Consider the following 16116-nt stretch of genomic DNA (forward strand, 5'->3'; position numbering starts at 1 on the left):
ATGACCTTTACACAGTGACCTGGCTCAAATAATTTCAGGCTTGCATTAACCAGGTGAGTTCCCCTTTCTCTCCAAGGCAGGTAAACTAGAGGGGTGAAGTGGGAGTTGGGGATAATTTTGGGTAGTACTTATTCTGTGTTCTAAATAAGAAAACCATAAATGCCCTCTTTCAGGGTCCAAATATTAGGTGAAAAAAATCCCTTTGTCATTTCAGTCATGTACTGTGGACTCCAGCCGAGCAGTACACAAATATTCATTTATACTTTCTCTCTGCATAATGTGGGCTTTTCCAGTATTATGATGTAGCTGACTAAGTCCTCTCATGTTACTAACCGGGGACCAGACTACTGAATGTCATAACAGGTGGCCAGCATGTCTGTGAAGGGCAGAAACTGGGGAAACAGCTGGCAGAAGCCAGCTAGTAAGGTCCCAATGCCCACTCCATAGAGGACTCCACACTTACAATACCAGGCTGCCTCACTAGTTATGCCCCCAAATAAAAAAACAAAACTCCTCTGCAGAATGTGTGTACACACACCTAAATACATGCACACAGCTACATGCAAAGGGAAAGGGCTTGGAAGAAACCAGATCCACCTCTGAACACCAGTTACTTCTGGGAAAGGGGCAGATGAAGACAACTGCCCCATTATCTTTTAAACTGATGAGCCTGTGTTAACTTTGCACTCTTTGGGTTATTACACAAGCCCTGCAGAACTGAACCACCATCAACCACTTGCACTTTTCCTGATACCAAATGATGACTTCCCTCAAAGTTCAGCCCCACCACCTGCTTCCCATGTAGGGGGCTACTGACCTCCTGGGGTGCAGTCCTGGTCCCAGGTAGGGGGCCACTGGCCTCCTGGGGTACAGGGCTCCAGGCTAAATCCACCCCACAGATTCCTAGTGAAACCAGCATGTGTCCAAGGGGCTTTCCCAAGCCTGGGCAATGTGCCCACCAGAGAAATATGCCTATACTTGCTCCCCTAGGACAGACTCCCTTTCCCTTCAGTTGGAATGAGGGGTAGGGAAGATTTCATGGTGTCTGGTAGAGGTTGGGTATGCTGAATCTGATGTGCTGTCAGAAGCTCCCCAGAGTCAGGTGCATTCTCAGCACATGGCGTGTGCTGCCCCTTCAAGCTGTGAGAGTCCCAGAAGGCAGGTGCTACTGCAACCCCCATTTATAGGTAAGCAGAGGTCAGGTGATCTGCAGCAAGCCAAGAAGCTAAGAGGCCAACACGCTGGATCTGCATTTTGCTTGCAGAGGCCCCATCTGGCTGCCTGAGGCTGCTCTTGAGACTCCTCCTGCCGCCTGCTCCTCCTCTTCCCTCTGCAGCTATGCCAGCTTCTACCCACAGCTGTGCTCCAAGTGGGGAACATCTATGGGTACACCATGGCACAGCTGCTCAAAAACCACAGCATGTAGTAGAGCCCCCACTTCATGCTGTCTCCCATGTCCAAGTCCAAGTTCATCTAGGGCTTTAATGAGACCAAGCTCCACTGAATTCCCGGATAGTAGATAATCCCTACAATCCCTTCTACATGGGTAAGCCACCAGACCTTGGCCCTGCTCCCTCCTGGCCCCATCATTCTGCCTCAATTGCTTACACGCTACCCTGTCTGTACTGTTTTGAAGCCCTACAAGAACGTTGAGATTCTGAGCTGACTCCCACTGAAGGAAGAAAACCATCAGCAGTCACTAGGTTCTGCTTTCTGGAAGCTTAATGCCCCCTCCCACCATGGCCCATGCTTGCCGGGCTGGAAGCAGGACTCCTGAGACTTGAGAAACACAGACCTGCAGCTAGCATATTAAAAAAAAGGCCCCTAAGAGGACCACTCCCATCCATGAAGTCCCAGGTGGAACCAGGTAATTGGGAAATACACAGGAACCAAGCCTGGGCCCCACTCAGAACCAGGTGGGAACTGCAGCAGTGACTTGCCCCCTCTGCCACTCTGGCTGTACCACTGCAGGAGGGAGGAACATCTGACACCACCCACGAGTGGAGACACTAGTTATGGGCAGCTTCCAGTTGTTGCTGCAGCTGAACCTTCCCAACCAGCTCCATGTAAGGCCAACTCAGGTGGGTGAAGGCCTGGGCTGTGCTGGGCAAGGACACCCCTCAGAGGGCAAGAGCCAGTGAGGAGGGCTGTCACAGAGGCCCCTTTTCTTGCTCTGAGAACAGGTTGGGGCATTAAAGGGGAACTTCTCTCACCTCCCAGCTGTGTCCCTACCCAGGGACATATTTTCCAAAGATGAGACACTCCTCTGCTTGCCTGTGAAGCAATTGCCAGCATTTAGGGAAAAGGAGATGAGCCTCACCTGCCTTCCCTGATGCATCTGAGACAGGTGGGCAGGCCTAGGGGAAGGCCAAGGGGATCTGGGATAGGACGTGAACATCTGCCCAACCCCAGGCTATGCTGGCTTCATCTTCCTGATCCACCTGTGTGATGGGGTGAATTACCAACAGGGTGTCATACAGGCCATGGCTGAGTTCTATAAGAGCCAGGTAGAAGAGCACTGTCCTGGGTGTGCTCCCAAGCACCCAGCTCATACACATCTTATTGACAGCTTCCTGGAGGCAGGCCTCGAAGTCCAGGCTTCCTGAGAGGCCTGGGAAAGAGGCTCTGCCTGGCTTAAGGGCCTGACCCCAAAGGTGCCACTTCCACCTCTCTCATCCTGATAGCCTTGTATTCTCCCCCTGCTTTGAAGCGGGAGATAGGTGAGACAAGAGGCAGTGTACATTAGCTACTTTTCCAGGGAGTGCCATCCCTCCAGCCTGGGGCAGAACAGACCCCTGAGTAGGCATTTTCATCACTGGTTGCCAGATTCCCAGTTCCTGTTCAGAAACTGCACCCATGGAGAGACACACACAGGCCCAGTGACCACATGTACAGCCCCCAGGGCCTAATTCCCTTCTACACGCATGTGAGTACACAGTGGGCTTGATTCCTGCCAACTAGTCTCTGCCCCTGCCAGATATTCGTGTGCCCATATGATTAGGGGGAAGAGGTCACACTGACACACCCACGCTATCATGGGGAACGGGTAGCTGGCCCCCTATTTGACCACCCTTTATTGCTGGTTCAGCACCAGTAGTGCTACTAACATTGTCTCCAAGGTCCTACCTTGGGGTAGAATTGCCCAACCCTTTTGGAAGTAGGGTGGGGGTGGGCAACACTGGCCTCTTTTAAGTTACAGAGACCAGCTGGTCCTGTGGAGGAGAAGCAAGGGTTGCCTTCAGGAAGCAGGTTCCCTACTGAGCAGATGACCAAGGCCGAGGGCAGGTTCAAGCTCCTGTGAAGCATGCCTGCCATGTCCATAGCCCATACTAACCCCGCCAGGAACCACTGGAATGCTTGTTCCTGGGCATAGAAGCCCAAGTCAGCTGTAACCTTGCAGCACAATTACATCTGCCAGCAGTACCCAGAGGGCCTATAGAAAGTGCAGGTGAAAGCAGATGCTAAGAGAATGCTCTATTAGGCAAAACTGCATACTATGAAAATGCTTTAGAATGCAACAAGAGGAGATGTGAAGACACAAAGAACAAGTGCGTAGTGACACATGGCTATCAGAACACACTAAAGAATCCACACCGCTTCCCCTCTTTACCCAGAAAAGGCAGGCTCTAGGCCACCTCCTTCCTCCTCAGCAGTGGCATCCTGGTACTGCTTACTCAGACAGCAAGTCGTTCATGTTGCTCTCAGCCTTGGTGAACTCCATCACGTCCATGCCCTCACCCATGTACCAGTGCAGGAAGGCCTGGAACACACTTGAACAGCTCCAGGATGGCGTGTTGTTGCCGATGCAGGTGGCTGACATTTTTAGCCCCTTAGGTGCAATGGCACAGATGGCCGTTTTCACATTGTGAGAGCCAGTCAGCAAAGTAGCTGCTGTTCTTGTTTTAAATATTGAACATTTGCTCATCCACCTCCCTCATGGACACACAACCTCTGAAAATGGCAGCCAACATTAGGTAGTGGCCATGACGGGGCTCACAGGCAACCATCATATTCTTAGCATCAAATATTTGCTGGGTAAGCTCAGCCACAGTCAGGGCCCAGTACTGTTGGCTGCCCTGGCTGGTCGGTGGGGCAAAGTCAGGCATGAAGAAGTGCACAGCCGGGGAAATGGGATCATGTTCATGGCCAGCCTTTGCAGGTCAGTATTCAGCTGGCCTGGGAAGCGCAGGCACATGATGACCCCACTCATGGTAGCAGACACCAGGTGATTCAGGTCACCATAGGTGGGTGTGGGCAGTTTTAGGGTTCTGGAACAGATGTCATGCAGAACTACAGGGCTTCGCTATCAATGCAAAGGTCTCCTTTGCAATTTCTATGAGCTGGTAGACTGAGAGGGTGGCACTGTAGGACTCCACCATGGTATCTGACACCTTGGGCAAAGGCAGAACACCATTTATGATCCTGTCTGGGTACCCCTCCCAGATATTACTGATGAGAAGGGTACCCATCCCAGATCCAGTCCCTCCAACCAGGGAGCGGGTAAGCTGGAAACCCTGCAGGCAGTCACAGCTCTGATTCTTTTTTCACAACATCCATCACCGACGCCTTCAGCTCTGCACCTTCTGTGTAGTGCCCCTTGGCCCAGTTGTTCCTGGCCCCACACTGACCTGTAAGACAGTATAGCAAGTCACTGGATGGCCAGATATACAGTCATCAGGGGCCACCACAATGCAAAAAAGGGCCAAGTGGGGGGCGGAGCAAGATGGCCAAATAGGAACAGCTCCAGTCTCCAACTCCCAGCGCGAGCGACACAGAAGACCTGTGATTTCTGCATTTTCAACTGAGGTACTGAGTTCATCTCACTAGGGAGTGCTGGACAATTGGTGCTGGTCAGCTGCTGCTGCAGCCCGACCAGCGAGAGCTGAAGCAGGGCGAGGCATCGCCTCACCTGGGAAGTGCAAGGGGAAAGGGAATCCCTTTTCCTAGCCAGGGGAACTGAGACACACAACACCTGGAAAATCGGGTAACTCCCACCCCAGTACTGCGCTTTAAGCAAACAGGCACACGAGGAGATTATATCCCACACCTGGCCGGGGGGTCCCACGCCCACGGAGCCTCCCTCATTGCTAGCACAGCAGTCTGCGATCTCGCGGCAAGGCAGCAGCGAGGCTGGGGGAGGGGCGCCCGCCATTGCTGAGGCTTAAGTAGGTAAACAAAGCCCCTGGGAAACTCGAACTGGGTGGAGCTCACAGCAGCTCAAGGAAACCTGCCTGTCTCTGTAGACTCCACCTCTGGGGACAGGGCACAGTAAACAACCACAAAAGCAGCAGAAACCTCTGCAGACGCAAATGACTCTGTCTGACAGCTTTGAAGAGAGCAGTGGATCTCCCAACATGGAGGTTGAGATCTGAGAAGGGACAGACTGCCTACTCAAGTGGGTCCCTGACCCCTGAGTAGCCTAACTGGGAGACATCCCCCACTAGGGGCAGTCTGACACCCCACACCTCACAGGGTGGAGTACACCCCTGAGAGGAAGCCTCCAAAGCAAGAATCAGACAGGTACACTCGCTGTTTAGCAATATTCTATCTTCTGCAGCCTCTGCTGCTGACACCCAGGCAAACAGGGTCTGGAGTGGACCTCAAGCAATTTCCAACAGACCTGCAGCTGAGGGTCCTGACTGTTAGAAGGAAAACTATCAAACAGGAAGGACACCCACACCAAAACCCCATCAGTACGTCACCATCATCATGAAAGACCAGAGGCAGATAAAACCACAAAGATGGGGAAAAAGCAGAGCAGAAAAGCTGGAAATTCAAAAAATAAGAGTGCATCTCCCCCGGCAAAGGAGCGCAGCTCATCGCCAGCAACGGATCAAAGCTTGACGGAGAATGACTTTGACGAGATGAGAGAAGAAGGCTTCAGTCCATCAAACTTCTCAGAGCTAAAGGAGGAATTACGTACCCAGTGCAAAGAAACTAAAAATCTTGAAAAAAAGTGGAAGAATTGACGGCTAGAGTAATTAATGCAGAGAAGGTCATAAACGAACTGACAGAGATGAAAACCATGACACGAGAAATACGTGACAAATGCACAAGCTTCAGTAACCAACTCGATCAACTGGAAGAAAGAGTATCAGCGATTGAGGATCAAATGAATGAAATGAAGTGAGAAGAGAAACCAAAAGAAAAAAGAAGAAAAAGAAATGAACAAAGCCTGCAAGAAGTATGGGATTATGTAAAAAGACCAAATCTACGTCTGATTGGGGTGCCTGAAAGTGAGGGGGAAAATGGACCCAAGTTGGAAAACACTCTTCAGGATATCATCCAGGAGAACTTCCCCAACCTAGTAGGGCAGGCCAACATTCAAATCCAGGAAATACAGAGAACGCCACAAAGATACTCCTCGAGAAGAGCAACTCCAAGACACATAATTGCCAGATTCACCAAAGTTGAAATGAAGGAAAAAATGTTAAGGGCAGCCAGAGAGAAAGGTCGGGTTACCCACAAAGGGAAGCCCATCAGACTAACAGCAGATCTCTCAGCACAAACTCTACAAGCCAGAAGAGAGTGGGGGCCAATATTCAACATTCTTAAAGAAAAGAATTTTCAACCCAGAATTTCATATCCAGCCAAACTAAGTTTCATAAGTGAAGGAGAAATAAAATCCTTTACAGATAAGCAAATGCTTAGAGATTTTGTCACCACTAGGCCTGCCTTACAAGAGACCCTGAAGGAAGCACTAAACATGGAAAGGAACAACCGGTACCAGCCATTGCAAAAACATGCCAAAATGTGAAGACCATCGAGGCCAGGAAGAAACTGCATCAACTAACGAGCAAAATAACCAGTTAATATCATAATGGCAGGATCAAGTACACACATAACAATATTAACCTTAAATGTAAATGGACTAAATGGTCCAATTAAAAGACACAGACTGGCAAACTGGATAAAGAGTCAAGACCCATCAGTCTGCTGTATTCAGAGACCCATCTCACATGCAGAGACATACATAGGCTCAAAATAAAGGGATGGAGGAAGATTTACCAAACAAATGGAGAACAAAAAAAGCAGGGGTTGCAATACTAGTCTCTGATAAAACAGACTTTAAACCATCAAAGATCAAAAGAGACAAAGAAGGAATGTCCATCAGTGACAGATTGGATTAAGAAAATGTGGCACATATACACCATGGAATAGTATGCAGCCATAAAAAAGGATGAGTTTGTGTCCTTTGTAGGGACATGGATGCAGCTGGAAACCATCATTCTCAGCAAACTATCACAAGAACAGAAAACCAAACACCGCATGTTCTCACTCATAGGTGGGAACTGAACAATGAGATCACTTGGACTCAGGAAGGGGAACATCACCCACCGGGGCCTATCATGGGGAGGGGGGAGGGGGGAGGGATTGCACTGGGATTTATACCTGATGTAAATGACGAGTTGGTGGGTGCAGCACACCAACATGGCACAAGTATACATATGTAACAAACCTGCACGTTATGCACATGTACCCTACAACTTAAAGTATAATAATAATAAATAAATTAAAAAAAAAAAAAAAAAGCTTCTGTTATCAGGGGATACTGTGTTGCTCGCTGAGGAAAAGCTTTTACAGACCCAGTAGAAGAATTAATATGTTTAGTACTGCAATATTATAATGAAACACTAAGAAAAACTTTCTTGCAAGGTAAAAATAGTTCCAAATCACCTCATCCAAATCCATTCTCCTGTTTCTCTTCTCTAAATCACACCTGGTATCAGCTTGAAGTTCTAAATACCTGGCAGGCACCCTCTTGTCTCTATTGGATTTGTGGGCCACGGGCCAACCAACAGTTACCAGCCAAATGGACAGGGGCTTGTGTACTCAGAACAATTAGGCCGTCTTTCTTTTTGCTTCCACTGCAGCAAGAGGAAACCTTAGGGTATCCTGTCTATGATGAAATTAAAGGAAGAAACAAAGAAATGCAGACATAAAAAAGACATAAAATAGGAGATTAGAAAGACACAGATTGGCCACCTGAAAGAATAATTCAATACTGTGGGCCAGCTACCTGGGCACAAGATAGGTCATGGGGGTACCGCACCCCAATTTACATGCTTAACCGCATCACAAGTTTGCAAGCAGTTCTTGAAATTATCACTAATGAAATAGCAAATGCATTAGACTTATTGGCCCAACAGGCCACAAAAATTAGAAACACCATTTATCAAAATAGACTGGCTTTAGACTATCTCCTAGCCCAGGAAGGAGAAGTATGTGGAAAGTTTAATCTAACTAATTGCTGCCTAGAAATTGATGACAATAGAAAAGCTATTATCCAAATAACTGCAAGAATGAGAAAATTAGCCCATGTTCCAGTCCAGACCTGTAAAGGGTGGACTCCTGATTCCATCGTTGGAGGCTGGTTCACCTCTTTCAGTGGATTCGAAACATTAACAGGAGAAGTTCCAGTCATACTAGGAGGTTGCTTGATACTTCCTTGTCTTTTACCCCTCCTTGTTAGGAGCATTAAATCAACTATAGAGGCAATTGTAGCTAAGCAAACTACCACTCAGCTAATGGCTCTGCATAAATATCAGCCTGTGCCTAAAAAAGAAAAACTGTTCTTTCAAAAAGAATCAAGTAATAGTGATGCTTTCTATTAAAATCTTGTTTATAAAAAGCATTAAAGGGGAAAACTGAGGCAGAAATTTGAAAATAATGACAATAAGTACTACATTCATTCACTCCAAGAAAAGTAACTGACAAGGCTTTAAGAATGTCAGTGACCTAGTCTGAGAAGTAAAAGCCAAGGCCCAGAATGTGGCAAGGCAAAGGTTAAAAAAAAAAAAAAAAAAAGAACAAATTTTCCTCTGCCTAGCAAGCTCGCTTGAAAGACAGTTATAAGATAACGCTGCCCCTGAAGTCAAAACCAACGGAATAGGTCCCAGACACCCCTCCTCTGGAGCAAGTGTGAGGGGGGGGAAAAAAAAAAGGACAAATGTCTTTATTTAGACAGTTCTTGTTTTTTCTTTCGAAGCAGCTATAAAGCCACAAGTTATGTCAAGTCATCAGTTATGCTATAGATTACGTGACCTGTCAATATATGATTTACTGCCTTTGTTTTGCTCTTGTATGCTAGCCTTTATAAGCCAAACTCTGTTTTTGTTCAACCCTCAGCTTTTTGAATGGGGATCCACTAAACCAGTGTGTACCTTAATATAAACATCCTCCTGTTTTCCCATATCGGTCTCTCTGGTCCTCAGTTTCCCACAGCAGAAATACCGGGTGCTGAAGGCTTTTTGGCTTCCTGCTCCCTCCCTGTTTACCCCTTTTATCGCCCTGCTTCCCAACCGCCCCCTAACTCTGCTCCCCTTTTTCTGCAGGCCTGCGCCCCCGCCGCAGCCCGGGACCTCCTCATGGGTGTCCACAATTGCAGCACCACTAGGTAGCAGCATCCCACCTCTTCCCCCTCGCCGCCGCCGCTGCAGCAGGAGCCTGGCTCGCTGCGCCAGGAGCGGCGGGCCCGGCCGGACCCTAGAGACGCAGGGGCGGGCTCCCTGCAGTCCTGGGAGGTTCTTGCTCCCGGGACCCCCAGGCAATTCAATTCACTCATCCGGCGCCGCCTCTACAGTCCAAGCTGGGGGAAGGGGCGGGCAGGGGCAGCGGGTCCCACAGATGCCAGCCAAGACCTCCGCTCCAGAATGCTGCTTTTCCCGGCGAAAGGACATTACCTTCGCCAGTCAGCAGGAAAACCGTAACTGTACACCTGGAATCCCATTGCCAACAACTTCGTGTAAACTCCAGTCCCAAGGACACGAGAGAGACCCAGGCCTCAGGCCCCATGGGCACTCTCAGCGTCAGGGCTCTCGCCAGACGGACAGGGAGAGTCTACAAATCTCGGGGCCCACTGCAACAAGTGGACAGGAAGGAGCAAACAAAGGAAAAACCCTATGAAACGCACCTCCAACGCAACCAACCAATCCAAGAAAAAACACTTCTCAGGGCTCCATTGGCCCACCCTGGTGGGCGGCCCTGCCACCCTGTTCTGGCCCAGCTCAAGCACCCTCCACCCTACCCCGGCCTGCTCAAAGGGGCCCTGTCTACCAGAGCAGAGCCCTCCCTCTCTAGGTCCCTCACCCTCTCTCTTTCTCTTCTTCCTCTCTCTCTCTCTCTCTCCCCCCTCCCTCACCCTGTCTCTCTCTCTATGGCTTGAAGAGCGCTTTCTCTCCAAGGCTCTATCGCTTTTACTCTCTAGCTCCCTCACCCTCTTTCTTTCTCTTCTTCCCCCTCCACCTCTCCATCTCTCTCTCTCTCTCTCTCTCTCTCTCTCTCTCTCTCTCTCTCCCCTCCCCCATGTCTCTCTATCGCTGTCTCTCTCTCCTTCCGTTTCTATCTCTCCATCCCTCTCGCTCTTGCTCTCCTTCAAGCTGTGTGTGTGTGGCCGCGCGCGTGCTCCCCTGTGTGAATGGGTGGTTTTGCTCATGGTGGTCGTGAGTTGTGTCTGGGTGTCCCTCAGCCGCTCTCTCCCAGGATCAGGCTGCCGGCTTTGGTGCCAGCGCGGGGCAAAGCAGAACCCACCTGGCCCCCTTGTTGCCCACAGGCTGGGTCCCCGTCGGGACAGGGGACGGGGGTGAAGGCGTTGTGAGAAAGAGCGCCCGTAGGACTGGGTTGGCTGATTGCCCTTGGGCAGCCCTGGAGGCTCTGGGTGGGTGGGGCAAGAGGGGGCCTTGCAGGAGGGACCGCGAGGGATCCAAAACAATCCCTCAGTGCTAAGGCAGAGGACCGGAGGGGATACCAGGACCGTGGGCCCTGGGCCCTGGGCCCTGACGCCTCGGAGCACACCCCGTCCTGAGCCGGCCGGATGTGGTGGAAGCTCCGGAGCTAGGGAGCTGAGGGAAGGCCTGGAGCTTCGGCTGAAGGGAGGCCACCTCCAGAGCCCGAAGCCTGTGCAGGAGACAGAGGCCTCTGGCGCCCCCGCCCGGCAGCAGGGCGGCGCTGTGGCGGTCCCGCGCTTGGCCTGGCCACCAGCAACTGCGGGAGGCTCTTGGAGGCCAGCTGAAGGCGCAACACTGCGACAGACCATGCTCCGGCGTAGAAGGGGAGAGCAGCCGGTAGAGGGGGACAGCAGACTAGCCCGGCCGCTGGCGAGCAGCTCAGGGATACTTGATCCGAGCCCTGTGGATCCGGGGTTGCCAGGATGTGTAGAGTCCGGCGCGCAAGACTGAGCGGAGCTCTTGGGGCTGCCAGGCGTCTATGGCCATACCACCCTGAACGCACCCGATCTCGTCTTATCTCTGGAAGCTAAGTAGGGTCAGGCCTGGTTAGTAATTAACTGGGAGACCGCCTGGAAATACCGGGTGCTGTAGGCTTTTTTGGCTTCCCGCTCCCTCCCTCTTTCCCCCTTTTATCCCGTTGCTTCCCAACCACCCCCTGACTCTGCTCCTCCTTTTCCACTCGCCTGCGCCACCGCGGTACCCCGGGACCTCCTCATGAGGCATCCGCCACTGCAGCACCGCCGGTTAGCTTAGCAGCTTCCCACCCCTTCTGCCTGTCAGCCACCCCATCAGTAGCCCAGTTCGCTGCGCGGGGCGGGGCGGACCGGGGCCAACCTCGAAGGCGCAGTGGCTGGGTTCCCTGCCGTCCCGGGTGTCTTCCCTCTCCCGGGAAGCCCAGGGAATTCAATTCATTCATCTGGCGCCGCTGTCACCTTCCAAGCCGGGGGAAGGGGCGGGGAAGAGGGCCCCACAAGACACTAGACAAGACCTCCGCTCCAGAACGCATGGGCTGCTTTCCCCAGGGGAAGGACATTGCCTTCGCCAGCCACCAGGAAAACCGTCCCTGTGCACTCGGAATCCCTTTGCCACCAACTTCTATAAACTCCAGTCCCAAGGACAGGAGACAGACCCAGGCCTCGGCCCGGTGGGCATGCTTGGCGCCACAGCTCTTGCCAGAGGGACGGGTGCACTCGACAAATCTCGGGGCCCACCGCCCCAAGAGGACAGGGAGGAACCAACAAAGGAAAAACCCTACGAAACGGACCATCAAAGCAACCAATCCAACAAAAAACACGTCTCACGGCTCCTTTGGGTCACTCCGTTAGCCCTTCCACCCTGTTCTGGCCCAGCCCAAGCCCCCTCCACCCTACCCCGGCCTGCTTAAAGGGGCCCTGTCTACCGGAGCAGAACGCTCCCTCTCCAAGGCTCTAGGGCTCTCTAGGTCCCTCACCCTCTCTCTTCTTCTTCCCCCTCCACCTCGTGCTCTTTCTGTCGCCTGCTCTCTCGCGCGCGCTCTCTCTCTCTCTCTCCCCCTCTCTCCTGACTCACTGTCTCTCTATCACTGCCTCTCTCTCTCCCTCCGTTTCTATGTCTCCATCCCTCTCTCTTGCTCTCATTCAAGCTGTGTGTGTCTGTGTCTTTGTGTGTCTGTGTGTAGGTGTCTGTTTGCAAGACGGGCTGCGAGGGATCCAAAACAATCCCTCAGCGCTAAGGTGGAGGATCGGAGGGCCTGGGCACTGACGCCTTGTCCTGAGCGGCCAGATGTGGTGGAAGCTCGGGAGCTCGGGAGGCAGGGGAAGGCCTGCAGCGTTGGCGGAAGGGAGGCCGCCCGGAGAGTCCGAAGCCTGGGCAGGGGACAGAGGCCTCTGACGCCCCCGTTGGGCAGCAGGGCGGCGCCGTGGTGTTCGCGGGACTTGGCTGCCAGCTACTGCCGGAGGCTCTAGGAGGCCGACGGAAGGCGCAGCGCGGCTGCCCGGGGTGCTCAGGTGTAGTGGGGGAGAGCAGCCCATCCCGGGTGCGGGCGAGCGGCTCCGGGGTCCGCCATCCGAGCCCCGCGCCCCCGGGGTGGCGGGGACGCCTGGAGTCTGGTAGGCGTGATTGGACCCAGTTCTTGGGGCGGCCAGGCGCCACTGTCAGGGTCTACGTCCATACCAACCTGAACGCGCCCCATCTCCTCTGATCTAGTGAAGCTAAGCAGGGTCGGCTGGGTGAGTACTTGGATGGGATTCCGCCCGGGAATACCGAGTGCTGAAGGGATTTTGTCTGCTTGCTTCCTAACCGCCCTCTGACTCTTCCTAACCTTCCCCTTTTATCTGCTTGCTTCCTAACCGCCCTCTGTGCTCCCCCCTTTTCCGCCCTGCTGCGCCCCCGCAGCAGCCCGGGACCTAGGGGTCCCCCACTGCACCACCGCCAGGTAGCAGCATCCCACCTCTCCCGCCTCGCCGCAGCCCCAGCAGGAGCCCGGGTTGTGGCTGGCCGGGGCCCGACCCTGAAGGCGTAGAGGCGGGTTCCCTGCTGTCCTGGGTGTCTTCCTGCTCCCGGGAGGCGCAAGCACTTCAATTCAATCATGCGGCGCCGCCGCCACCGTCCAAGCCCAGGGAAGGGGCCGGCAGGGGTAGCGGGCCCCGCAGACGCCAGCCAAGACCCCCGCTCCAGAACGCATGGGCTGCTTCCCCCTCGGGGAAGGTCATTCCCTTCATTAGCCACCAAAACAACCGTCCCTGTGCACCCAGAATCCCATTGCCACCAACTTCGTGTAAACTCTAGTCCCGAGGACACGAGAGAGACGCAGGCCTCCGGCTCCGTGGGCACGCTCGTCGCCTCCGCTCTAGCTAGACGGATGCGCGCACTCTACAAATCTCGGGGCCCACCGCACCAAGAGGACAGGGAGGAGCCAACAAAGGAAAAACCCTAAGAAACGCACCCCCAAATCAACCAATCCAAGAAAAAACACGTTTCAGGGCTCCCTTGGTTCACCCGCGTGGGCGGCCTGCCACCCTGTTCTGGCCCAGCCCAAGCACCCTCCACCCTACCCAGGCCTGCTCAATGGGGCCCTGTCTACCAGAGCAGAGGACTCCCTCTCTAAGGTTGTATGGCTCTCGCTCTCTATCTCCCTCACCCTTTCTCTTCTTTCCCCTCCACCATGCACCCTTTCTTTCGCGTTCTCTCTCTCTCTCTCCCCTCCGTCACTCTGTCTCTCTCTCTCTATCGCTGTCTCTCTCTTCCTCCCTTTTTCTCTCCATCCCTTTCTCTCTTGCTCTCCCTCAAGCTATCTGTCTCTTTCTCTGTGTGTGTGTGTATGTGTGTACCTGCGCGAGTGCGCCAGTGTGTGTCTGTGTGGGGAGGGCCGGGGTGGGGAGGGGGTTGGTTTTGCTCGTGGTGGTCGTGAGATGTGTCTGGGTGTGCTTCAGCCCCTCTCTCCCGGGATCCAGGATGTGTGTGCTGGGGGGAAGCAGTGGAAAGGGTGTTGAAGGAAGGTGACAATCAGCTTCGTGGAGGGCACTGACAGGCCATTATTCCTGTGGCTTGGCAAGTTTTCTGTTTGAACTTATTTCTTGTTAAGGGTCCAAGTGTACCGACTATGAGAATAAGAAAAGAAGAGTAGCTCTGAACAGCTGAAGCTCTGTGAGGTACAAAAGATTTTTCTGGCCCAGAGAGACTTGAGTATGGGATTTGAGACACACCTCCACACCCTTTCCCAGAGGCAATTGTTTAAAGGTATGTTGTTCCTAAGGAGCTGCCTCATCTGGAATTTGTGATACAAAGAACAATGTATAGCCAGTCAGTGGCTTATGGATTTTAATGTAAATTTTTGATGAAAATTTTAGGAACTGCGTCTTTTCTCAAAATCCACTTGTAATGGCTACTAATTGGAGTGTATATTCAGGGCAACTTTATGCTCTCAGGTAGGTATCCTGAACATGTGCCCTTGAATATGCTTTTGAAAATAGATTCTGACTTTTTTATTATGATGGGTTGACAGGGGACTGGCCTGGGACACCTGCCTGGATGTAAATACCCCAACCATTAGCTGCCCTGCCCAGCAGAGGAGGCGGGTGGACAGCAGGTCCCCTTTGGTCAGAAACACATGCATTGCGTAGTTGTTCTACAGCTGGGTCCTGCTTGCTAGGACAGTCCCACAGGCGCACCGGAATGCACAGGCAGCCTCCCCTTTCCACCCGCCAGCATTCCCAAGCACGCCTCGGCTTCTGACTGGTCTGTGCTTTGGGAGGAAAACTCATCTTCAGGTTTCTCTCCAACAGAAGATGATGATGATGCTGTTCAGACACTCAGGAAAAAAGATTGCAGATTGGCTTAAGAGTGCGCCCTTTATTAAAGATGGTATACATGTAAAGACATGGAACAATTTTGGAAGGATACAAAAAAAATTTGCCCATTTTATTAATAGTCTCATTCAACCCCTTTGCTGACCGCATCTCCTGTCACTCATAACCAAAGGAGGAGGGTCCTGGAGCCCTGTCCAATCAGGGACATTGACGTGGGAATTGTCCAATCAGGAGCGCAGCTTGAGAGGCAGAGGCGGTTTCCGGGATCTGGCGGGGCCTTTGTCTTGCGCTCCAGTTGGAGCTTCGGTCGCGTCTTCTCCGCTATTTATCCTCACCTGCGGGAGGCCCTGGTGACTCTGCTGCTGCAGTGTCTGGTTTCCCTGTGACCTGCAGGTGCTGGGAGTTACGTAGCTAAGATGCCAGGACACACCGAAATCCGGAAAACGGTGAGAGTTCCCTGGAGGGTGTTCCAAGATGGCGGCCCGGCCTCCCCGCATCAGCTCCGGAGTCCGCGGCCCGGAGTCTCTGCTGGCACCTGTGGGATCTGTCACCTCTGGGTAGGGGCGGGGCGGGGCCGGGCCGCCGCGTGATTCTCCTCCCATCGCTGCGCCGTGGCTTCCGCCCGGGCCTCCGCCCCGGCCTCTCTGGGCAGCTATGAAGCTGCCACCCCGCCAGTCCCCCAAACTGTGTGCTTGGTCCGGAGGGGAGGGTCATCGGGGAGAAGCCCAACTCGGTGTGCGAAACATGCGTGGGAAGAGCTGTTCCATAGGGCTCATCTTAGCTGTGCAGTCCATCCTTTTTCCTGTGAAAAATAAAGGGAGTCACTCTTAAAGCTTTGAAGAGTTTGTTTGAGCAAAGGGAGTTTCTGGAATGGGAGAGCACCCATCTATGGTGTGTGGCTTGTGGGTTTATGGAGGAGGTGCTTGAAGGAAAGGCTTTTGTAGGGTGCATGAGGAAGCAAGCCAAATTTAATAATTGACTGGCGACAGTTACAGTCACTTTATTTGGACTGTACACGTGGAAATTTCCTGGTTATTTAATTAGAGATTAATTGGAGTTTTGCGATTGGTTGAACCTGGATTTTGTTTCCACTTAAGGTAGTC

The 16116-nt window shown here is 52.6% G+C and overlaps 1 protein-coding gene and 2 pseudogenes across 9 annotated transcripts in view; 2 read left to right on the plus strand and 1 right to left on the minus strand.

Moving 5' to 3' along the window:
• Positions 1-3606: 3606 nt before the first annotated feature.
• Positions 3607-4623, minus strand: LOC102124759 (tubulin beta-8 chain-like; annotated as a pseudogene).
• A 6578-nt stretch (positions 4624-11201) lies between these two features.
• LOC123571185 (5S ribosomal RNA) lies at positions 11202-11321 on the plus strand (annotated as a pseudogene).
• A 3967-nt stretch (positions 11322-15288) lies between these two features.
• Positions 15289-16116, plus strand: part of ZNF678 (zinc finger protein 678) — a 102375-nt gene continuing 101547 nt past the window's right edge. For all 9 annotated transcript variants that reach the window (XM_065542865.2, XM_074038005.1, XM_074037996.1 and 6 more), the window contains exon 1: positions 15289-15459. In XM_065542865.2, coding sequence (XP_065398937.1) covers positions 15430-15459 — 30 coding nt within the window. In that variant the 5' untranslated portion in view covers positions 15289-15429. The remainder of the gene's footprint in view (positions 15460-16116) is intronic.

The sequence above is a fragment of the Macaca fascicularis genome, chromosome 1 (assembly GCF_037993035.2).
Source record: "Macaca fascicularis isolate 582-1 chromosome 1, T2T-MFA8v1.1".
NCBI classification, from domain to species: domain Eukaryota; kingdom Metazoa; phylum Chordata; class Mammalia; order Primates; family Cercopithecidae; genus Macaca; species Macaca fascicularis.